Here is a 24,288-nt window from a genome sequence, read left to right on the forward strand (position 1 = left end):
GCGTGCACGACAACAGATAAGATAATCACTTGAATTTGACAACCCTAAATAGCCGAAAGGGATAGTGCCATATATTAGAAAGGGACAGCATGATTCGACCCCGAACCGTTGTCAAACTTCGGTTTTGTAGGAAGTTTTCTTTCTGTACGGCAGTACTATTATTTATTCTGTGGCTGAACACATCAGCATTTCGTTGGCGCATGCGTAACGTAACATGCGACCTTGCCGACTGCCTGATCTGAATCCTAGAGAGAGTGTTTGCATCACTATAACGTAACCTGCTAGGGGTGTGCAGCGCGATCAATGTTATTGGTTTTATAACGGGGCAAAGTAGTTGTTTAACTCGTAATAATAGCACCCGAGCACGCGAAAGATTCCAAAATATCCGAGCGTAACGAGTGGTTCGAAGGTATGAGGATTATAAACACATACCTTTCTGAGGATTATAACAAAATTATTAACGTTAAATAATAATGAACTAGTTAATTATTCAAATCCAAATTAACGCAATCAGTTATTTCTCATTCAACATCATCACTTTTAAATTGATTCCACCAGCCAACATGAGGAAACCACTCAAAATTTGCATTCATGAAATTACTTTGCCAGTCTTGTGGATAAAATGCAACTTTCTTACTCTATTTTGAAGAAGGTACAAAGAGAGCCTTCCCAAACTGTTGTGTAGAAAAACACATTACCACATCTAACCATTTGTAAATAGAAAACAGGAAATGCACATCAAAATATATTTTGGTGCGCATATTTCGACATTTCGTTAGCGACCTTGCCGGCTGTCCGTTCTGAGTCCGAGAGAGTTTGCGTCACTTATAACGTAACTTGCCACTCTTGGCAGGGTGTGCAGCGCGATCTAAGTTATTGCTTTTATAAATGGGCAAAGTTGTCTTAACTCCTCGTGCTAAATAAAACCCAAGCAAGCAAAAGATTCCAAAATTAATTTAAAAAGTAGATTCTTGAGCGTTGCGACCGAATCAAAAATACTATTTTTTTCATTATACCAACGATCATTAATATGTACTAACTATAAAACATTATAAATCAAATTCGAATGAAATGTTCATTTAATATTTAGAACGTTATTATTTTTTTATTTGCAAACAATTTCATCAATGGCGGTTTCTGAACACATCATAGAGACTTTATATTTATAGTGTGTGTAGATAAAGCCGTGTATGTAATGTAATACTACATAATAAGGCATTAAAACATTCTTTCATTGTGTAGCAGCCACATAAAATATTATTAAGTCAGTATAAGTATTTAATTTTGTAGTAAATAATCGCAACTCACAGTGCCAACCCTACACAAATAGTAATAAAATGTCCATATATTGGGCAAGACGCGTCGCCTATTGACTATATGCATCCGTCTCGCAAGTGGGGAAGTGGGTTGCGCGTACGGTCATTCATGAATCATGTAAGGAACAGAATGCGCACTGCCTAATAGAACCGATCCAAGGTCATGGATTCACTCGATATAACTCTCGCGTCGAATGATGGTTGGCAAAATAGCATTTTGCTCACTGTTTTTAAGCAGCAAAGTACCTAGTCCGAGCTGCAGAGGTAAAGATAATTTCACGTTTAGTGACATGTATGGAGGTCCCCCTAACTTATATATTTTTTATTAAATATTAACACCTAGGTACGTTCCCAGTTTGTTTAAAATATGTATTTTATAATTTCCAAGTAAAATGGCTGTGACATCATAGAGACCGATGGATTGTCACGAAATTATAAAAAATCCGGTTTTGACATTTTGGCTACGGAACCCTAAAAATCGGTCCAAATGACACTTGACATTTAATTCCGGAGCGTTGCACCACAATGACCCACTTGCCGGAGGTCAACTCATTTCGTTAATTATCGCCCTAGAGCGTAATGATCGATTTCCTTATGCGCACTTCATATTTTTAATTATTTTGCGAAGGTTTGTTTACCCCCTACTTTTTGGGATCGTTATTAGTGTTCCTTACAAAACTTTGTTTACGGAACACTTATGGGATCACTTCGGTCTTGTTTTTAGTGAGGGCCATTTTTAACCTACATACTTATGGGGTGAACATCCACACATTACGTTAATTACCAGTACCAAATTTATTTTAGTATAGTATATAGTACCACATCAGTACTTATGTTTATAATTTATCCTAATAAACTATTGAGAAACGACGATGTAGCAATTTGTTTGTGTGGCCTTGCACGACACTAATATAATATATTATGTTACTCATACCTTGTTGGCTTGACATGTAATAGACGTGCAATGACTGCCATTATAACTTAATATGTTCAGTGGAAATGATGTGAGAAACTTATCCATCCACAAATGAATGAACTTCATATTCATATTCATATTCATTCATTCATAAGGACGCTACTCTGATGGAAAGCCACAAAGTTGATTGAACTTGAGATAGGTACCTATATTATTATGATGTTTTGACTTATTACGCTTATATTTTCAATTGAACAATAGCTTTTTGTTTTACAAGGAGGAAAAGTTGCTGTTTAAACTACTCGTGCTAATATTGATATTCGAGCACGCGAATGATGCCAGAATTGTACACAAGCGTTAGCGATATACGAGTGCATACTTATACCGAGTTCAAATCCAGCCTATTATGGATGGCTTTATTAAATTATTAACCGAGCGCGATTGAAATTGACGGATACTGGTTTATCACGCTGTCACGTAGACAAGAACGATCATCGACCATCATATGTTATCCGTATTTGGGTGTATCACAGATATTTAATCGTGAGCTATGGATATTGTCTAATTGTCTATATCAATCTATTATACATATCGTCGTATCACAGCACAAGCATTATTTAGCTAACCTTGGGACTAGGTCATTTGTGTAAAATTGTCCAATAATAATATTTAGTATTGAATTATACCAATATCTCTTTTTAACCTTCCTTCACCTTAACGGCCGATTGTGTTTAACCTCTACCTCTAAATAAGCCGTTCTTTAATGATTTGTCACCAGTCGACCTTCTTTTGTTCCGACCACTTTTACATCGCTCTTTATCATTCGATAAGGGCTAAGGTACCTACGGTCAAGGAATTTCATTTCAGTACCGTTTCGTACCTCGTCAGCAGTGACAATCAATATGGATGTCGCCAGGGACCTCATACTATCGTCACTGTGACAAAGTATGAAATGATACGGAAATTAAATCTTAAGAGGCCCACTGATTACCAGTCCGCCGACTCCACCGGACGATATCGATGTCCGCCTATCAGTTACAGAAGCATAATTTGACAGCTCTAAACAACTGACAGGCTGATATAGTCGCACCAATAAAAGTCTGCAGCGGATTTGATAGCCCACGCAGTGTAAGTGTTATTTATACGTCATAATTTCATAGAAGATTCAAGAGATCAAAATCGCTGCAGACTTTATATGGTCTAACTTTATACATATACATATACTTACGCCTATTTCCCGGTGGGGTAAGCAGATACCACCGATTTCCACTTGCTACGATCCTAACATACCTTATTCGCTTCCTTCACTTTCATAATTCATAACATTCCTCATACACGCTGGTGGTTGTCCTATAAATTACTTTAAATATATTTTTAATACAGTTGCTCAAAAAGTGCTACTTTACGTAGCTGTTTAGCGTGCGGAAAGTTGGTTATCTCGAACTAGTGCTTTTTACTTTTCCAATTTTTTTAAATTTATACTTGTTCCAATTCACGACTACTTATTGATGAGTGTTAATATTAGTTTCCTTTAAACGTCGTAATCAGCATAAAAACCTATCGTTAATGTAAGAATACGAAAAATATTACATATTTCATATTTAATTACTTACCTCTTCATCATTATAACACGTTTATTTTTTAATATTCAATATTGAAAATTCCGTTCTTAATAAGTTGACTGAATGGAACGGAATAGCTGCCAAACGCCCATAGATATAATATACTTAAAGACGACGTCTAACCGAGCTGTCACTGTTACCACTTTTGTTTAGTGTACGATTAACAATGTTTTTCTTATTTTTTCGCAACTGTATTAAAAAACGTCGTTCGATACACGTGCGGAAATGTCATTCTTAAAGTAATGACATACCTTCCGCACTAGCATCGAAATGTACTATTTTATAGTCTTGAGGACACGGAAGTCCCTTCAAAGAGACAGGAAGTGCACTTAAAGACATGTTGACGGTATCAAGATAATATATTTTGGCGATAATAAGTTTTCGATGATTGTCTTGGCCTTTATTGGACAGTTTAATGGTGGGTTCATTCGTTGCCCAAAATTGGTGGGTTATATTTTTCGATGAATATACGTAGGTACGTGCGTATATTCGAATATTATTATAATTAATACACGCCTTACTGCTTATTGCTTATATACGGATTAACCTGGGGCCGTGGTCAAGATGACAAGGCCAATCAAAAAGTAAATAGGTATACATAATGTATCGAAATGACAGATACGACTTATCTGGTTAACATCATCACTATCACTATACCTTTACGGCTACCATCAATTTGGCATTGACATAAACGCTATCGTCAACGTAATTTACTTTCTATGCATCTCGCTCGTACATACGCACATATTAGTGCGAAAGATATATGTATATAGCAAGTAAATTACATAAACGCTATCGTGTGCGTTATTTACTTTTTATGCATCTCGCTACTACTGACATATTAGTGCGAAAGAGATATACCTATAGAAAGTAAAATAACGTTCACGATAACGTTTATGTCAATGCCAAACTGATGGTAGCCGTACTTATAAAAAAACAAAGTCCCCCGCCGCCTCTGTCTGTTTGTGTGTTTTTATGTTCGCGATAAACTGAACAGTGAATAGTTATCGAACGAATTTTCATGCGGTCTTCACCTATCAATAGAGAGATTCGCGAGGAAGGTTTGTGTATAGGTAATTTGTTAACCCGTGCGTCGCTAGTAATATATAATACGTCTGAGCCTCTGGTTTGAAAACGGCACAGAAATTAAATTCATTCCTATACTTATGTATAAAATTGCTGGCCAGAACGGATCCCAAGACAATGTATCATGACACAATCGCATTGCAGGTTACACTCGTAATATTACATATATACGGGCATTGTTCCGATATTGTACTGTTAAGCAAAAGTTTCACAAACAAGTTGACTAAATGTAACTCTCGTCGAAACATGGTTATGACAGTTCCTTAAAGTTTCATTAGTTGGGCTTAATATAAAAACCGGGCAAGTGCGAGTCGGACTCGCGCACGAAGGGTTCCGTACTATAATGCAAAAAAAAAAAACAAAAAAAGCAAAAAAAAAACGGTCACCCATCCAAGTACTGACCACTCCCGACGTTGCTTAACTTTGGTCAAAAATCACGTTTGTTGTATGGGAGCCCCATTTAAATCTTTATTTTATTCTGTTTTTAGTATTTGTTGTTATAGCGGCAACAGAAATACATCATCTGTGAAAATTTCAACTGTCTAGCTATCACGGTTCGTGAGATACAGCCTGGTGACAGACGGACGGACGGACGGACGGACGGACGGACGGACGGACGGACGGACAGCGAAGTCTTAGTAATAGGGTCCCGTTTTAACCTTTGGGTACGGAACCCTAAAAAAGTATGAATAAATAAATACTAAAATAATAATGTACAATAAACGTCAAAAACCGGGCAAGTGCGAGTCGGACTCGCGCACGAAGGGTTCCGTACCATAATGCAAAAAAAAAAAACAAAAAAAGCAAAAAAAAATGGTCACCCATCCAAGTACTGACCACTCCCGACGTTGCTTAACTTTGGTCAAAAATCACGTTTGTTGTATGGGAGCCCCATTTAAATCTTTATTTTATTCTGTTTTTAGTATTTGTTGTTATAGCGGCAACAGAAATACATCATCTGTGAAAATTTCAACTGTCTAGCTATCACGGTTCGTGAGATACAGCCTGGTGACAGACGGACGGACGGACGGACGGACGGACAGCGAAGTCTTAGTAATAGGGTCCCGTTTTAACCTTTGGGTACGGAACCCTAAAAAAGTATGAATAAATAAATACTAAAATAATAATGTACAATAAACGTCAAAAAAATATCTAATAAACACTTTACGTGAGCGCTACTCGGTATAAAAATCAACAATCGTAGGGACCGACATTCGTCTCGAGAGGTACTATTAAAGGGCCCTGAAAGGTGTTTTAGGAGAAACTTTTGATATGGTGACCTTAACCGTTGCGTAGTTGACAAGTTGGCCACTAGACAACTGAGGCGGTTAACAATCACAAAAAAATATTTGTAAATAATTGTTTGCATGTATTTTTTAATAACTATAAGATTGTAGTCTCTCGTTGACCCCGAACGCTGGATCTTTCGAAACGTCAGGATGTATTTAAATTCACTATACCGGGTTTGGCCTGTAATACGAGCAAAAAAATTAAACTGTAGGCTGTACTCCTCAATTCCTCATACTGACGAACTGTTCAGCAACTTTAAAAATAACTTGTGGTTTGATTTTTAATGCACTTTAAAGTTTATTCTAAGACGCAATGTATTGCGAATTTTATTATGTTTAAGGCGTGACAAGCAACGTCAATCACAATGATATGGCGTGGCGATGGCGTCCATTGAAGATAATATTTATTTTGTATGAAAAATAGGGAATCTAAATACTTCATAAATTTTTAAAGTTCTTGAACAAAAGTGTCACCGTCTGAGGAGTACAATTTATGTTTTAATAATTTGCTCATGTTATAGGCCACACCCGGTATTTACGCGATAAAGGATGCTTGGTGAAGACTTGTTTGTAATAAATATGATATGAGCTTAACAAGCATTAATTAAGTACCTAGGCACTTATTTATAATTAATACACTTTACCATACTTTCCATACCACTTATTAGAGTGAACACTCTTAGAAGCTTAATTACTTATGGGCCCGATTCGAATTTTGAAATAGACATCTATTAGATATCTTTTAGACATCACCAAGATACGATAACGATATGTTTAAGATCGAACCTGTCAAATTTGACATTTGCGCTATTCTGGAGATACTCTTGAACGATTTCCACAGGATATGACTTAGAGATCCAATTCACATATAATAGCTATCTTACTCTATCTAACGTAAAAGTGACATTGGTTGCCCGTATTGCGCTGCAAAAGAGAACTAGTTGATATCTAAACTATAACGTATATAGAATGGATCTAGTACGTGTCGTCTCTTGAATCATCTTGAAGTTCGAATAGGGCAGTATTTCTCTGTAGTGGAATTTAAGCTCTCCCAACGGCGGCGGTAACATAGGAAACAATAATATTTGTGTTTTATTGAATTATTTCAACGACCGACGATTTGAATTGTTTAGACGCCGGTCTGGCCTAGTGGGTAGTGACCCTGCCTATGAAGCCGATGGTCCTGGGTTCGAATCCTGGTTAGGGCATTTATTTATATGATGATAAGTACATATATTTGTTCCCGAGTCATGGTTGTTTTCTACGTATTTAAGTATTTTTTATATTATGTATATATCGTTGTCTGAGCACCCACAATACAAGCTACTTACCTACTAATACTTCTTGAGTTTACCGTGGGGCTTAGTCAATTTGAGTAAAAATGCCCTATAATATTTATTTCATTGTCCACAGTGGAGGACGCAAGCGGCCGCTACACTGCCATGTTCTACTGGGGAAACAACTACTGGACTGGCTCCGCGGAGCTCTGCCACGTCCTCAACGAACGACACGCCGTGTCCAAACACAGGAACAGTGAGTACTCGTGTCCATTACTGGGCACCAGCTTTGTCAGCTTTGCGTCCATTACTGGGTACCTAGTGGCTCCTCTACACGATGGGCCAGCGCCAGCCACTCCAAGGGACGCAGTCATCACTTACTCCCTCTAATGCATAAATGCGTCCTTGGAGTGGCCGGCGTTGGCCCATCGTGTAGAGGAGCCATAACAACTACTGAAATGGTTCTGCAGAGCTCTGAAAGTGTCTCAACGATATGTGTCTAATCACGGTAACAGTTAGTGATCACATTGTCCATTATGGGGTAGCAACTAGAACGTTCCGCACTTGTTTTGGCGCAAATCACCATAAAACGACGTTATTTTGACATACAAATGTAAGTGTATATTGGCCTTTAGTTTTTAAGGTATTCCGTTAAGACTACTTAGACAGAATAAAATAATAGATGTCTACGTTTGATAGAGGAATTACAAACAATAACGAAATCACAATTAACCGAATTACAATTAACTGTCAATATTTATCATATTGTTCTATTATGACCAATACCCATTATTGATAGTCAGGTATTAATTATTAATTCATAATACGTAGGTATTAGAAAATGCTTAGAATAAGAACAGAGTTGTTTTTTTTTTTTGTTTCATTAGATTTAAAAGCAAAATAAATATATACAGTTTTAATTTATTTTGTAATAGTAAGTATTGATTTGGCTGCCTACTTTTCTTCTATGGTGGGCCGCCAGCGATTAAAACTAAAAGTTAACAATTTAACTGCCCTATGGATCGCAATGGTGATAAAAAACGTACCTTGAAAATTATCAAATTATCTAACAAACGGGCGTCAATCATTGGGACCTAACTGTCCAATATTGGCACGTTCAGTTACTTGGTGGGCGGTATAGAAGCAATCACATTAGTTGTAAGTACCTGACTGAAATAAAATATGCATTTAATAATGTGAAAGTTAGTTTGTTCGTTACCCAATCGCCGTTACGAGTGAACGAATATGGCATAAGATTATATAGTCGTAGCTAAGTAAATATTTAGTACCGTAAACTGGGGTTACTTTGAATGGCGGGGAAACAATGACATCGATTTTTGAGAAAGAGGGGAAACAATGACATCGATTTTTTGAACGCGAGCTTAAGAACTTTATGATTTATAAATTCATTTATAAAAACTATTATAAAGCACAATAACCCAGTTAGGAGCAAGGTATAATTTCATTAATGGGTCAATTTCTGAACACGATTTTTTTTCTGTCCGTGATGAAAATCGCGGGTTAGCATCAAATAATACTTACTATTTTTTTTTTACATAATGAAGCCACACTTTCACACCGGGTTCCATATGAATTCACTGATTAATTGGTTTTTAGAATACACTTAAAAATACCTAAAGGCTCAAATTACTACTCCCGTGCCCTGTCCGGAATCTACTTTTGAGCATAATGAAAAATCCTACGAAAAATTCTACATTAGTATCACTAATTTAGTGTCAAATACTTAAACTAGATGATATTTACTATCACTGAGCACATACACTATTAACTTCATTGTGGTAAATAACTCGTGATCGAAGTTTAAATTTTGTCCGAGCGCGCGAGTAAAATTTCGTCGGCAAAACTCAAAGGGCTCTCACAGCCGACGTCTGTATCTGAACCGCCTCGTGTCCCGCCTCACCTGTACTGGCAATATTCGGCTGATTCTCAAAGCAAGCGGATGTACGTCAAGCCGCGGCGTGTTCGAGCAAATCGCATAAGTATTTCGGAATCCGGGTGGGCGACAATTTTTTTCTAATTTCGATGCCCCTTATAAATTTTATTTCCCACATAGCTTTTCAAAAACAATTATCATATTTAGGAGCCCTTTATGTATCTTTATGTAAGCGATAACATAACAGTTTGGTTAAACACGATTTAAATTTTTGGCGAATTTTTTTATTACGAATTCTAATTTCCGTGCCCTAATTCCCATAGAATATTTACCTAAAACAGCTGATTAAGTGGCACGGGAATTAGAAAGTATTACATTTATTGTCAACAAATTTTTAATTGGGGGCACTGTAAGTTAATTGGCAATGTTTACGTCATATTATTATTATTATATATATATATATATATATATATATATATATATATATATATTGGCATTGAATATATATTATATGTAATAATAACATGACGTATATCTTTCTATTTTACATTTAAGGAAATCTCAGAGAATGCACAAAAATCTATGAACGGTTTTTTAGTATAAGTACTATAGTACATACTTACAGGGTGGACCCGAATAACCCGGGCAATTTTAATACGTAAGGTAAGGTGGGGTAAGACGACACTGGGGTAAGACTATCACTTGTATGGAATCCTCGTACTGTTAGTCTTGCGCCACCTTACCTTATTCATTTATCATATTATAATATTAAAATATTATATAAACATAAAACTATTTTTGGAATTATTACATATTATAATACCCGTACCTAAGGTTACATGAAACAAAATGAATCAAATTTACAATGGTTTTATTTTGTAAATTTGACAGCTGACAGCGTAAGCCGTATAAAGTTTAAATATCTGGGAGACCGAGCTTTGCTCGGAAAACATATACCTACCTAAAAACTCAAAAATGCGCGTTTTCCCAGAGACACCTGCTGCTAGATCGATGCAGATGCACCTGTACCTGCAGCTAGATCGATTTTTCATCCCAGAAAACGCTCATATATGATCCAATTTCATCGAAATCGTTAGAGCTGTTTCCGAGATCCCCGAAATATATACAAGAATTGCTCGTTTAATAGATTAGTTGTTATAAATTAGCTTTTCTAATAGGTACAAGAAAAATTAAATATATCCTATTCTTACTATATTATAAATGCGAAAGTATCTCTGTCTGTCTGTCTGTTATCTCGTCACGCTTAAGCCGCTGAAACAATATCATCTTGATAATACATATTTGGCATGGAGATAGTTTGAGGCCTGAAGAAGGACAAAGGATCTGGGGGCACGGCAGTGCCGCCGCCAAGTCGAGCAAAACAAAGTGGCACGGCCGTACCATCAAATCTCAATAACATTCTATCTAAATAACATTTAATTTGAGCATGTAGTCTAAGAATTAATACACTTTAAAATCCCTTAGTTTTGTCACTGGCACAATCACTCTCAATCAATATTATTTTAAGGTACTTCTAGCATACCCACAAGTTCCAAATTTGAAACGTAATTAGGTTTTAGCTTTTTAAGCCAATAAAAATCTAATAATACTGCAATATTAGTCACGTTCTAAAGATAACTGCATAATTAAGTTTGTAATCCTATAGAAATATATGCGATAACAACGTTACCTTTTAGTTCTTACAATTAGTAGGGAAAATAAAGGTACACTACGATGGACGATGTGAGTATGAATAAAGATGTATTATGATATGTATATACAAAGTATCAGTATGGTATGGGTATGTTTACCCGAAAAGAAGGACAGCCTACAAAAAGAGATGGGATCATTTCAATTCATGTAAAAAGATGCAAATCTCGCAACGCAGTTCTTCTACTCTACTACAAAAAAATGTTTTGGGATGGAATGTGGAAACAAGTCGGTTATTGTAGTCAGTGCCAGGGGGTATTTTGTAAGCAAGTCTTTTTTTAGGAAGATTATGATATTTTTAAGAAATTACTTAACCAACCTACACTTTGAAGATTTTCCCGCAGGGCAGGGACACCCCGTATACCTATGTGTAAAGTAAGGCGGGGTGAGACTAACTTAGTTTATTTTGATCGGGGCAAGACTAACAGTATGAGGATTCCATACAAGTGATAGTCTTACCCCGGTGATAGTCTTACCCCCACCTTACCTCATATGTGTTTTTTGGGTTATTAATTTATGAAGGCAGCATATTCGATTTCTTCAGATTAACTTACACAATAACTTCTTCTCATAAGTAGGGGCACAATTTATTTCTTAGTATCATTTCCTATAAGACCATATACCAGATCATACACCTTGTACCTATCTACATGCAGATACATAATGACACTTTTTAATGAATAGTTTTGTATGTAAAGGCGGACAAGTTTACGAAACTACTCAAAGTATTGTTTTGAAATATGTACATTTTACTAAGAAAGAGAGATTAGTTGCCATTAAAATAAAGGAAAGGATTAGTCAAATACGTAGTTTTTAGTGTAACATACTTTCGTAGATTTGTCGTTCGAAAATAAAATTAAAGAAGGTAAATATGTCCGATGCCACTTCAGTATGGTTGCAGTATATTATTGTAGATTAAAATATACATAAATAATAGTTTTAAGTACCAAAATAAGTTAAGAAAACAATTCCCGTGCCGTGTTTTAATTTCCGTCCTAGTAAAATCTAATTTCCATGGACACACTAATTCCCGTGCCCTGACCAAAATTTTAAATTTAAATAACTTTTATAGTTTTATGAATATTTTTATCCCATAAGAAAATTAATATTTATTATATTTTTTATCAAATTCTCAGCATAATTTTTTTTGTGTAATGTTGGTATTTCAAAATTCCATGGAAATTAGACAAAAATGCTCGTTTGGTGAAATTGACCCTAATAATAATGTTTGCCATCCTCTACTTATGATACTAACAAGTGTATGTTTGTAGAGAGCGGTTCGCAAATCTTCGCGGACTGGCGCGAGGACGTCTCCATGACTGGTTTTGGGCCTCCCTTCGACGCGGCCTTCTACAACGTGCGGCTCTCGGCCTCGTCTGACGACCCTGATATTATCAAAACTGTGAGTAACGTCTTGGTACAAAAAATAATGTAAATAAGTAATTAAATTTAGAGAATCGCTGTAAGCAATTTCAAAGATCAGATTCAGATAGATTAAACTGACTAGGTAAGTACATATTCTTATTCTCTCAGTTCAGCAGAAATCAGCTAAACCTTACAGAGTAAATAGCAGGTGCTATTATGGCTGTGGTCTTCTGTAAGGTTAAGGTACTTCCCCAGTTGGGCTGCTTCAGATTCTATCAAGATGACATTTCGCAGTGGCCGATCTTTAACCTTATCCTATCATTTCAGCGCCGTACCGTACACCTAGGGCTCTGTCTACCGGCCTCGTGCACTCGCGAGGCCGTAGGCGCCCTGGTGCAGGCCTCGCGGGCCCCGCTGCTCAAGTTCAAGGTCACAGCGGTGCGCTCTCCCGACCATGGCGGCTACAATTTTCTGGAGGATAAGACTTTTCAGGCTTTATTGTAAGTATATATATTTATTTCTATACACAGGTCTGTGTTTCTATACTGTTATTTACATCTCCACGCCCACGACTATACCGTCATAATTTAGTATTAGGTGTTACCTATTAGTCATGTATATAGTATATAGTAATACAATAATTTGTTATGTTATAACTTACATGTTTGGTATATCTGTTAATGTAAGTTAGTCAATGAATAAATGATGATGATGATGAATCATTTTGGATACAGGAAGCCTACCTATAGCATGATATAGCTTTATTTTAAAATGATATGATTACCTAGGTAATGGCTTTTGTATTTATAAAAGTTGCATTAAATTTTAATGTCACTAAGAGTATACTCGTATGATGTCACAGTAGGTATATGTTCTATTTATTAACTTGTTAACGATAGCCTACCTACATACAGTGTAAATAAATTATTTTTTTTATTTCGCCTTTTGACATACCTATTTAGTCAGTAAAGGAGAGAGAAGTATCTATTTAAAATATTAAATTTAACTAAATCTTTTTGTATTATTCACTTGAAAATAATCACTACCTTGTTATTAATTCACCGTTTATATTTTAATCACATTTTATGCTCACCCTGTATAATTGTATATGATGGGCCATTAAACGAAACTGACACAAAACTGCAAATCATTTGTCAAAATTCCGCTACAAATAACGGTGACAGTCCATTTCCAACGACACGACGACGAAATTGACAGCGACGCGTTCAGTACTAGTAGTGCAGCTGCGGTTAGAAATGGAATGTTACCATAACATATTATTAACTTACGTATTTTGCAAACACATTTAATTTACAAAACAGAAATGATTGCACATCTCATAACTTTGTTTCGTAATTTCACCATTCTCTTATTCCAAACGATTAAAGTTTAAGTTTGCGTGTTATTGGCGTATAAAGTGGGTAGTCTAGCTTTATACAAATTTTAAATAAAATGATTTCTTATTCCAAGTGATTAAGGTCTAAATTTGCATGCATTTTGGTTTATAAACCAAACTAGTTAGAATGAAGTCTGGTCTGAATTACGACAATCGGTGGTTTGAACAAGGAAATGGTTAGAATTTCTAAAGTGTTGTTGCCTATTGAACGGTAAACGGGAGGTTATTATAGAAATTAGAATATTATAATATTGAAGTAATACCTATTTCGCTGGACAGAAATAGCCCGGGTGAGACCTGTAACAGGAGCATTAAAAAATTAATCTGTAGGCTCTAGTTACCTTACCTACGACCTACTCCTTAAAACTGACCAACATTTGTTTAGCGAGTTTTTAAAAGCAATTCGATTTCGGTCCTCCTTGTAAGTAAATAGAGTTAGACCAAAAAAAGTCTGCAGCGATTTTGATAGCCCATGCAGAGGAAGTGTTATTTATACGTCATTTAATTTCAGAGACTTCAAACGGTTAATACCTACTGCACTGCGTAGGCTATCAAAAACGCTGCAGACTTTTCTTGGTCTAACTCTATACCTATAGGTGAGTTGCGTTCTCGCACGCGACTCCATATAAAGTCAAAGTCATCTTGCGCGTCTCCAAGTATGAACTCGCGCTCGAGAACGTAACTCGTGCTGGACGGTCTGTATCGATTCGAATCTCTTGACAGGTTAAGTGTTAAACCGTTTGTTTCTTCTTCCAGCGGCGTGACCTGCGTACTGGCACTCGTGCTGATCTCCGCGACGGCGTACGACATGAAATTGGCGCGCGCCGTGCGCAGGCGCCGCCGCCGTGCAGCCAACATGGCCTCCGAGGGGGACGTCAGGCTCGACCTGAACCCGCAGCACGCTATCAACGTCGCCAAAGGTTACTTGTAGTTTTAATCATGGAAGAATATTTATAACAAGAGAACCTACTTCTACTATCCGTTCGCTTCAAGTTGGCCGTTACCTCCCGGTTCCCCGCACCACGCCCTCTGAAGCCTTATCCACTGGGCTACCACACGTGTCTTTTGTGAATGAACCTAAGAACTTTAATTAGTTGTATAGATGGCAGCAATATCTCTCGCTATACACTCTAAAGCTATACCCTAATCCCGTAAGAAATTCGTATAGGACATGCAAGCACATACTGCTCACCATTTATTGTGGCGTTGGACAAAGGCGCCTAGGCTTTCAATGATTGCATACTTATACTAGAGAAGGGAAGGTGCCGTCGTGGCCGAGTGGTCTAGTGGGCACGACCTTAGCCGCGTAAGCTGATCACGGGTTTTAATCCGGCCTCGTACATCAAAGAGCTTGGTCACCTTTACTTGGACACTACACTATACTTTAATATTATTTTCATCACACTTGCTCGGAAAAGATGTATTTACACGTAGGGCTTGCGGGCGGGAAATTGAAATTTTCGCCCTAGGGCGGAAAAAATCTTTTCCGAGCAAGTGTGATGAAAAACACTTATTTACACGTAGGGCTTGCGGGCGGGAAATTGAAATTTTCGCCCTAGGGCGGAAAAGTGTTTTATACAGAAGTTTGTTTTTATTAATTCTCCTTTTTTTCCTTACAAGTGTGATGAAAAACATTGTGTGTGCCACGGGCGGTAAAGAAATTCCGAACTCGTGAACATTTTAAGCCCTCGCTTCGCGTCGGGCTTAAAATTGACACTCGTTCGTAATTTCTTATTTCCCGCCCTTAATACACAATGTACTATATAAGCTTATCCAGTGTTACGTTCGCAGGCAAATCGATGTACAACGTGAACAACAACATAACGATCAACACAAACAACTCGGAGGAACACCTCACGTCTGAGACATCGTCCACACAGGAGGATCAACTCAAACTCAGTAAGTATACAGAATAATATCAATAAATTTTAGGGGAACTCCTCTTTTTAACCGACTTCCAAATCTCAAAGAAGGAGGTTATCAATTCGGTTGTATGTTTTTTTTTATTTTTTTTATTTTTTATTTTTTTTTATTTTTTTATGTTTGTTACTCCATATCTCCGTCATTACTAGATCGATTTTGAAAATTCTTTTTTTGATTGAATGTATATACATACAGATTGGTCCCGTTTTTGTCAAAACCCAGTTCTGATGATGGGATCCATGAGGAATCGAGGGAACTCCTCAAATCTTAAAGGCATACATATAGTGATTTTTGGGTTTTTATCAACAAATCAAGCATATACACCCAAAAAAGTGACATTTGATGAAGTGGAACTGCTGATGATGATCAGAACGGAACTCTTTAACGACGCATAGTTCACGGTTGGCGATTTGTCCTCTGCGTTATGTTTGTTAAGCAAGTTAAGTTTTTAAGCCACATTTTTGTCAAGCTCGAGTTCTGATGATGGGATCCATGAGGAATCACGGGAACTCCTCAAATCTTAAAGGCATGCGTATAGAGATTTTTGTATTTACATCAGAAAATCAAGCATTTTCATTAAAAACTGTTGCATTTGATGAAGTGGAACTGCTGATGATGATCAGAACAGAACTCTTCAACGACGCATAGTTCACGGTTGGCGATTTGTCCTCGTCGTTATGTTTGTTAAGCAAGTTAAGTTTTTAAGCCACATTTTTGTCAAGCTCGAGTTCTGATGATGGGATCCATGAGGAATCAAGGGAACTCCTCAAATCTTAAAGGCATGCGTATAGAGATTTTTATATTTACATCAGAAAATCAAGCGTTTTCATTAAAAACTGTTGCATTTGATGAAATGGAACTGCTGATGATGATCAGAACAGAACTCTTAAACGACGCATAGTTCACGTTTGGCGATTTTTCCTTTTCGTTATGTTCGTTAAGCAAGTTAAGTTTTTAAGCCACATTTTTGTCAAGCTCGAGTTCTGATGATGGGATCCATAAGGAATCGAGGGAACTCCTCAAATATTAAAGGCATACGTATAGATTTTTTTGTATTTTCATCATAAAATCAAGCATTTACATTAAAAACTGTCGCATTTGATGAAGTGGAACTGCTGATGATGACCAGAACAGAACTCTTCAATGACGCATGGTACACGTTTGGTGATTACGAATTTCGATTTTGACTTGGACTGGGACTCGGACTCATACCCGGATCCGGTTCGGACCCGGATCCGGTTCGGACCCGGACCTGGACTCGGATCCGGATTCGGACCCGGACTCGGACCCGGACCTTGACCCAGAAAACCACTATGATACCTTAACTAAATAAACAACTATGATTACCTACCATAAAATTAATGTAGGTATAAAGTACGATGATGCCAATCTTACTAGCCCCTCCCGCTTAAACCCCCGTACACCGCACGACATGCGCCATTAAGTGGGTTAGGTTAGGTTTGAACTGCGATCCTCACAGAACCGAACAAGGATTAGGTTAGGTTAGAACTGCGAGCCTTACAGATACGAAATGCTACTTGAAAAGTGGGTTTGATTAGGTTCGAACTGCGATCCGCACAGAACCGAACTGCTATCTGAGGAGTGGGTTAGGTTAGGCTAGAACTACGACCCTCATGGCTCCTCTTCACGATGGGCCAACGCCGGTCACTCCAAGGGACGCATTTATGCGTTAGAGGGAGCAAGTGATATTGCTATCTCCTTCTACCGCATGGCTGCGTCCCTTGGAGTGGCCGGCGTTGGCCCATCCTGTAGAGGAGCCATTATACAGAAGCGAAATGCTAGTAGAAAAGTGGGTGGTTTTACCTCCTTTTCTACATAGTGTACCATCTACAATAATCTTTCTTCGGCCCCCATGGAAGTCAGTATTTTTTTCTTAAAAATGATAATCCAACATATAGTCACGCGGCAGAGAACTGCCGACGCAGCGGTCGTGTGCTACCTATATTACTTGTGACCCCTACATATTATACTGCACGAAGGTTTACGAGTATAAGTATTGGGTTGTAGTCGCGCGCGCTAGTTGACGGTCGTTGTCAAAAGGTTAAAAAAAGGTGGAAGGGCTGAACAAGACCAAAAAATTCGAAAAAACAATATAAAAAGTTCAATTTTGCGTTAACCCCTACCTACTATATATTATACTTCTCATTTGTTCCAGGCGTCTGGTCTGAACTGCTTCTCTCATTCTCGATGAAGGCCAACATCCTGCAGATCTTCGACCAGTCTGTCGGCTCGGACACCGTCCCCGTGGTCCATGGTCTACGGTCGCTCTCCATGGTGTGGGTCATCTTTGGACACACCTGCATCGTTGTGTTCAAGGTATGTTGATCAACATCCTGCAAAGCTGCTAAGCTATATATTTGGAAGATGGTTGTTTTGTTAAGAGTGGGTTATTTTGTATCTAAGCTACATTATATGATAAAGGGATATTATCAGGGGTGTTGTGTTTGTTCACAGTACGCGGACAACACGGCGCTGCGAGCGATCCTGGAGAAGAGCTTCTGGTTCCAGCTCATTATCAGCGCCGTGTACAGCGTCGATACGTTCTTCTGTCTCGGGTGAGGCTATATTGTAGACAAGGAGAAAGTAATTTGAGTGTACATACTGTAAGAGCAAGAACGACAAGTTTGTGATTTAATAAATTACCTACGTACGTTGCTCCAAAATTAGATACTTTTACAACTTATTTAATTATTACATTGTGGTGTGTTGGGTATTTGGCTATTTAAAATAGACCGTCACTTGGTTTTCATACTTCATTTTATATACTAGTTTGAGTTATATATCATAATATAAGTAACTAGTTTTATCTGTTGCTAATATTTGTCCCTACCTATCATTTTATCATTTCTGTGTGTTAGAAAGTAACAAAACTTAACAGAGGTTTGTAGGAGGTTGCTAAGATAGATATTGACTCAGCCCTGCTATTGAACTATCATGAACCATTCATCCTCAAAGACCCCAAGATGCTTCTAAACTCCTCGCTCGTTTCCAGTGGCATGCTGGTTTCATTCCTGTATTTCCGGACCAACGCTAAGGGCAAACTCGACGTGCTGACCAAGGGCAGGAGGAAGATCACCTCTGGGCTGCTACAATTCTTTGGCCTCATGGGATACAGATTCGCCAGGTAATATGTACCTTTGATAGTTAAAATCCGACTCTATTCTTAATTTTAACAACAAAACTTCCGTGAGACACAGGCATCACGCTAGATCGGGCCGCGGCCGGGCCAAAGGGCCTACCGCGAACCACATTCGATGTATTGCTTCTTTGTCGCTCTTGTAAATTCGTTCGTAAGTGAGACAGGGAGGCAACATGCCGAATATGGTTCGCGGTAGGCCTTCAGAGCTTCCGGCGCTTTGTTATCTCTGGAAAGCACCAAGTGGTCACCGATCAGCTGTCATACAAATCCGGTCTAGCGTGACTCATTCTTTACTCTGGAGACTTAATCTTCTGTAGTTAAGTACTCGAGTCTTAGAAAGACTGGAAATGTTTGCCACAGATTTCAAGACATACAATTCTTTCAACTCTTTTCATTACAGACTGACAACCCCCTACCTCTTCATGCTCGGCGTTGTGGAGGTGACGATGAAATGGTTCGCGCACAACGCCGTCTTCGAGCCTCCGGCGATGGACCACGAGACTTGCCCCAAGTACTGGTGGAGGAATCTGCTGTATATCAACACCCTGTTCCCCGTTGATCAGATGGTAAGTACTCTTTCCTCTGACTTTCTCTCTCTCTCTCTCTGATCCCTAGAATCGCCTTGTGTTCTTGTGCTCCTCTGTGAGATAGCAATATCACTTGCTCCCTCTAATTCGCCTGAGTATAATGTTTTACTTTATATTTCAGTGCATGTTATGGAGTTGGTACCTGTCCGATGACACCCAGTTTTACGCTGTCAGCGCTATTCTGCTCATCCTAGCCACCAGGTAAAGAAAAGTGCTATATGCCACATAAAGTGACAAAGCATTCAAGAAACATTAGCTTTAATCTGTATAACGTATACGACCACTATAAGGCTGCGTTTCCATCAGAGATGTGCGAGGTAGCTGAGGATGCGGAACGTTGCGAATGAGCGAGGATAGATGAAGTTTTTTTATTGGTTTCTAACAAACACATCCTTAGCTACGGATCGTCGTACATCTCTGGTGGAAACGCAGCCTAAGATCACATTTAGACATGAAACCGCTATCACCAGTGTGATACTTCATTCATACATCATTCTATCTCTAACTATCACTGAACCAGTTCTCCTGATACATATTATTCCATCAATTTCTTTGCAATAATTCCAGCCACTTCAAACTGTCCGCGGCCCTGACCTTCGTCTTCTTCATATCCTCGCTCCTGACGACCGGCTACGTGTCCTGGAGCAACGACCACATCCCCTCCAACGAGGATCCGTTCACGCAGTTCGACAAGATATACGACAAGCCGTGGACCAGGCTCGGCCCGTATCTGGTCGGCATGGCCGTTGGCTGGATACTCTTCAAGACCAATCTGAAGATTAAGATGAGCAGGGTAATTTGAATTAAATGTGCCTCATAAGTGGCCGAAAACTGATGGGGCATGGGAGGTTCCACGAAAATGTCACTTACGTTACGTAACGCCATTCTTCGAATACTTCTGAAAATACTGGGAAGCGATATTGGGTCTGGGCGGTCTGGTAACATTTCATGATTAGGTCAACAAATTGGTATATAGTATGTTCTCGAACTTTACGGATTTCATTAAGGTGCTGTACAAGGCGTTACGTATGCAATACTCTCGTGGAATGCCCCATACTCATTAGGGCTGCAACGCACCGGGGTTTCAGAGAGTTCTTAAAAGTTTTTGTTGGTGTAGATACTAAAGCATCGAATTTTTGTGAAAAATCTTTGAAATCTTTACTTTTGGTGCTCGGCTCAATTTATTAGTTTTTCCATTATATTCGAAATTTGTTAAATGTAAGTATTTGTTAAATGTAGTCTTCCGTAAGTCTTAAATAATGGAAAGCAATGTGTTTAATTAACATACGGGTCACAGACGGGTTTATTTGAATTAAGCTACTATATTTTCTTCCAGGTGTGGGCGTGGGTAGGCTGGGTGATCTGCACAGCGACCTTCCTCTTCCTGATCTTCGGCCTCTACAAGACCGAGCTGAGCGTGGCCACTGCAGCGGTATACAGCGCCGTATCCCATTCTCTATGGGCGGCTTGCGTGGGTTGGGTCATCATAGCCTGTAGCTCAGGCCATGGAGGTATGTTGTATATATCCCTAAGCTACGGCCTCTATAAGACGGAGCTAATCGTGGCCACTGCAGCGGTATACAGCGCCGTATCCCATTCTCTATGGGCGGCTTGCGTGGGCTGGGTCATCATAGCCTGTTCCTCAGGCCATGGAGGTATGTTACCATATACTGACCTTCGTTGCACTTCTAGCAACAGACGCAGTTATTCTGCCACCACTATATTTGATCCAGGCAGCGTATTATGGATGGCTTTATCCACGTGATAAAATAACACTTATAAATTACATATAGGACAGGATAACAAAACCGAGCCATATGCATTGTTAACTTAGATTTTTAAATTAAAATTTTATTTTCCCAGGCTGGGTGGAACCACTGCTCTCGGCGCCAGTCCTGTACCCGTTCTCCAGAGTAACGTACTGCACTTATTTGGTGCATCCCGTCGTGCTCCGATACGTGGCCATGCACCTCACACACCCTATACACCTGGGAGAACTGCTCGTGGTAAGTATCCAGTCTCTACCCCTCCTAAAGTATGCTTGACAAGATTCTTGTCGACATTGAGATGACTTTCAACGTCTGTTGTCAAAGAGTCTCCTTACAAGTAATAAAATAGTACCTAGAGTTAGACCAAGAAAAGTCTGCAGTGATTTTGATATTTTTGATAGCCCACGCAGTGCAAGTGTTATTTAATAGGTCATAATTTAATAGAAGTTTGAAAACACTTGCATTGCGTGGGCTATGAAAATCACTGCAGACATTTCTTGGTCTAACTCTGCCACTAAAATCTGCACCATGGCCAAATAAAATCTTGTTCTTCTCGGATTATTTACGGGTTTGTACAGCGCTCCATTCACTGTACTGTCTACGCCTGAATAATAATGTTATTTAATTTTCACCTTTTCAGTTCGTGCTATTCCTGGGGCTGACTGTGATATCATACTTTTTGGCGTTCGTGATATCCGTGGCGTTCGAGGCCCCCGTAGTGACCATGCTCAAGATCCTTTCTCCACAGCGCAAACCACATCGTGTTTGAGGGCCTTAGGCCTCCATAACACTATATCTGAAAGAGTTAGGCCTCGGCCGCATCGAGTCTGAAAGTCTTAGGCCTCATTAAATATTTTAGACTCGGTTGTACCGGGTCTAAGTCTAGGGCTCAGTAACATGTTTAAAAGTCTTAGACCTCAGTCACACCGTTTCTGAAGGCCTCAAGTCTCTGTCATGTTACCGCGTCCGAGTCTTAAACCTCGGCAACACCGTGTTCGAAAGTCTTAGGCCTCGACCACAACGTGTCTGAGTGAGCCTTAAGCCTTAGTGGCACCTTGTTTAAAAGTCTTAGGCGTCTGAAACCAACGACTAACGTTACTATATTTAGGTTTAGGTTTACATTTGTTTTCTTGTATCAAAAGCTGGCATGAGGCGTATCGTACATATGTAACTTTCGCTTAATTTTTCTACAGACCTATCAATTTATTACAACCGACAGAGACGTCAGAGACACTAATAGTTATAATGAAAGCTATGTATTGCTATCTTGTTCTAACAGCTGCGTCTCAATCTCTCACGACAAGTTGTTTGCTACGTTCATGTTGTTGCGTTTTTGTAGTCTCAGAACGCTCTTAGATACTTTGTAGTTCAGAAAATATTCTCAACTTGCGCCAATTAGGCCTATCGTACCTATTGTTGTTGTTATACTGAAATTGTATATTTTAGCCTGTAAGTCTTAAGTTTTTCGCTATATTTCAATCGCTATAAAGGCCAAAATGCTACAACTCAAAAAAGAGCGAGCTACTAGTGTTTTTTTCGCGTGGTAAAGTAAGGAACTTGCACAAAAAATTTCGTACATTGATCCATTTCCTATATTCATCGCACGTGCATAATTATATTGCTGTCCTGCTCTCATAGTAGCATTGATCGCCGGCGTCATCGGCATCGGCGGGACAACAATATACTTACCCGCGTTATAGATATAGGAACAAGCGAGTCAATTTACGAAATTCTTCGTGCTTAGGGTCCTTACTTTAGTTTGGTATTTTATGAATATGAATATAAAAAAGGTTTTGACGTATCTGCACGATTAATTTAAGTTTATGTTGTAAAAACTTAGTAGTAAAATGCCAAATAATATTAAAGTCAAAACTGTGGGCTTAAGTTTGATCGTATGGCGATGACAAAATCAAAAGTGCTTCTACATTCCCTGATTTAGTGTAATTATTTGTTAAAATTATTTAAATTATTGGATAAGTGTACAAATGAAAATTATTGTTCAAAATCAGTGCAATTTTACACTTTTGAGTTTAGATTTTAAACTTACAAAAATAAACGTACAAATTTTCATTTATTGCCAGGGACTGATAATCGTTATTCAAGGTTTCATTTTCATACAAATTAGTGTAAGCTAATTTTATATTCAATTAAACCAACAAATTAACTGAGGCAAGTAACTAATACAGACACCATCAGATACATCGGATCAGCCGAGGGGTCAAAAATATCTGAACACACACTAGCGTCTTGACCATAGAAGCAAATATTTGTGAGCACCTTGGCCGCTCCGATATATCTGATTGCGACTGTACTTACATTGGGCAAGTGTCCTTACTATGAAACTATTCGAGAGAATAAAATTAAAACCATGGGAAATGCAACTAAAGCATAGACGCTTAGCACGAGGAATTTTGTACACAGACTCGCCTGTTTCTCTCTCATTGGCATGCCTGTAATTATACATTGCTGTCCCGCACATAATGCCGGCGAACGGGATATACTCGGGATAGTAATATGTAACAATTACGCGTACGATAGAGACAGGGACAGACGGGTCAATGTAAGAAATTCTTTGCTGTGAGCGTCTTATCTTTAGGGTACCTACATGCCTCTATACAAAATGACTCCTTTATATTATTGAACTTGGGTGTATTTATCATGTCTCATGTACAATTAAAATCAAATGAGTACCTAACCGGTAGCTGTGCTGTTTTATTACCAGTAGAGAGATCTCAAAAATATTGCTTTTAAGGTTCAAATTCCAACAAAAAACAGTTACCTACCTTTTATTTTAATTTCTTGAGTATAGTTGGATATTATACATATTGTTAAATAAAAGAAGATTATGAGAAAACCATTCTGTACTTAATCATGACAATATATTTTACATGTGTCAAATGTAAAACTAATATAGGTACATTGTACAATTACTTGCGTCCAAAAGAACTATGTAAATAAAATGACTGGTAAATTTCTAG

General features: G+C 38.4%; 2 protein-coding genes across 2 annotated transcripts in view; both read left to right on the forward strand.

Annotated features, from left to right (window-relative positions):
* The window catches only part of LOC134678414 (pre-mRNA-splicing factor 38B-like), a 284,815-nt gene extending 273,655 nt beyond the window's left edge, over positions 1–11,160 (forward strand). The window contains exon 8 of the mRNA XM_063536986.1: positions 11,149–11,160. The gene's annotated coding sequence lies outside the window, so the exon portion shown is untranslated. The remainder of the gene's footprint in view (positions 1–11,148) is intronic.
* The window catches only part of LOC134678388 (O-acyltransferase like protein-like), a 55,502-nt gene extending 33,312 nt beyond the window's left edge, over positions 1–22,190 (forward strand). The window contains exons 2-15 of the mRNA XM_063536946.1: positions 7,643–7,762; positions 12,382–12,512; positions 12,803–12,975; positions 14,628–14,791; positions 15,663–15,770; positions 17,971–18,131; positions 18,270–18,370; positions 18,808–18,939; positions 19,355–19,520; positions 19,663–19,742; positions 20,109–20,334; positions 20,878–21,196; positions 21,405–21,547; positions 21,951–22,190. Of these exons, the coding sequence (XP_063393016.1) occupies positions 7,643–7,762; positions 12,382–12,512; positions 12,803–12,975; positions 14,628–14,791; positions 15,663–15,770; positions 17,971–18,131; positions 18,270–18,370; positions 18,808–18,939; positions 19,355–19,520; positions 19,663–19,742; positions 20,109–20,334; positions 20,878–21,196; positions 21,405–21,547; positions 21,951–22,079 (2,153 nt within the window). The 3' untranslated portion in view covers positions 22,080–22,190. The remainder of the gene's footprint in view (positions 1–7,642; positions 7,763–12,381; positions 12,513–12,802; positions 12,976–14,627; positions 14,792–15,662; positions 15,771–17,970; positions 18,132–18,269; positions 18,371–18,807; positions 18,940–19,354; positions 19,521–19,662; positions 19,743–20,108; positions 20,335–20,877; positions 21,197–21,404; positions 21,548–21,950) is intronic.
* The last annotated feature ends 2,098 nt before the right edge of the window (positions 22,191–24,288 follow it).

The sequence above is a fragment of the Cydia fagiglandana genome, chromosome Z (assembly GCF_963556715.1).
Source record: "Cydia fagiglandana chromosome Z, ilCydFagi1.1, whole genome shotgun sequence".
NCBI classification, from domain to species: Eukaryota; Metazoa; Arthropoda; class Insecta; order Lepidoptera; family Tortricidae; genus Cydia; species Cydia fagiglandana.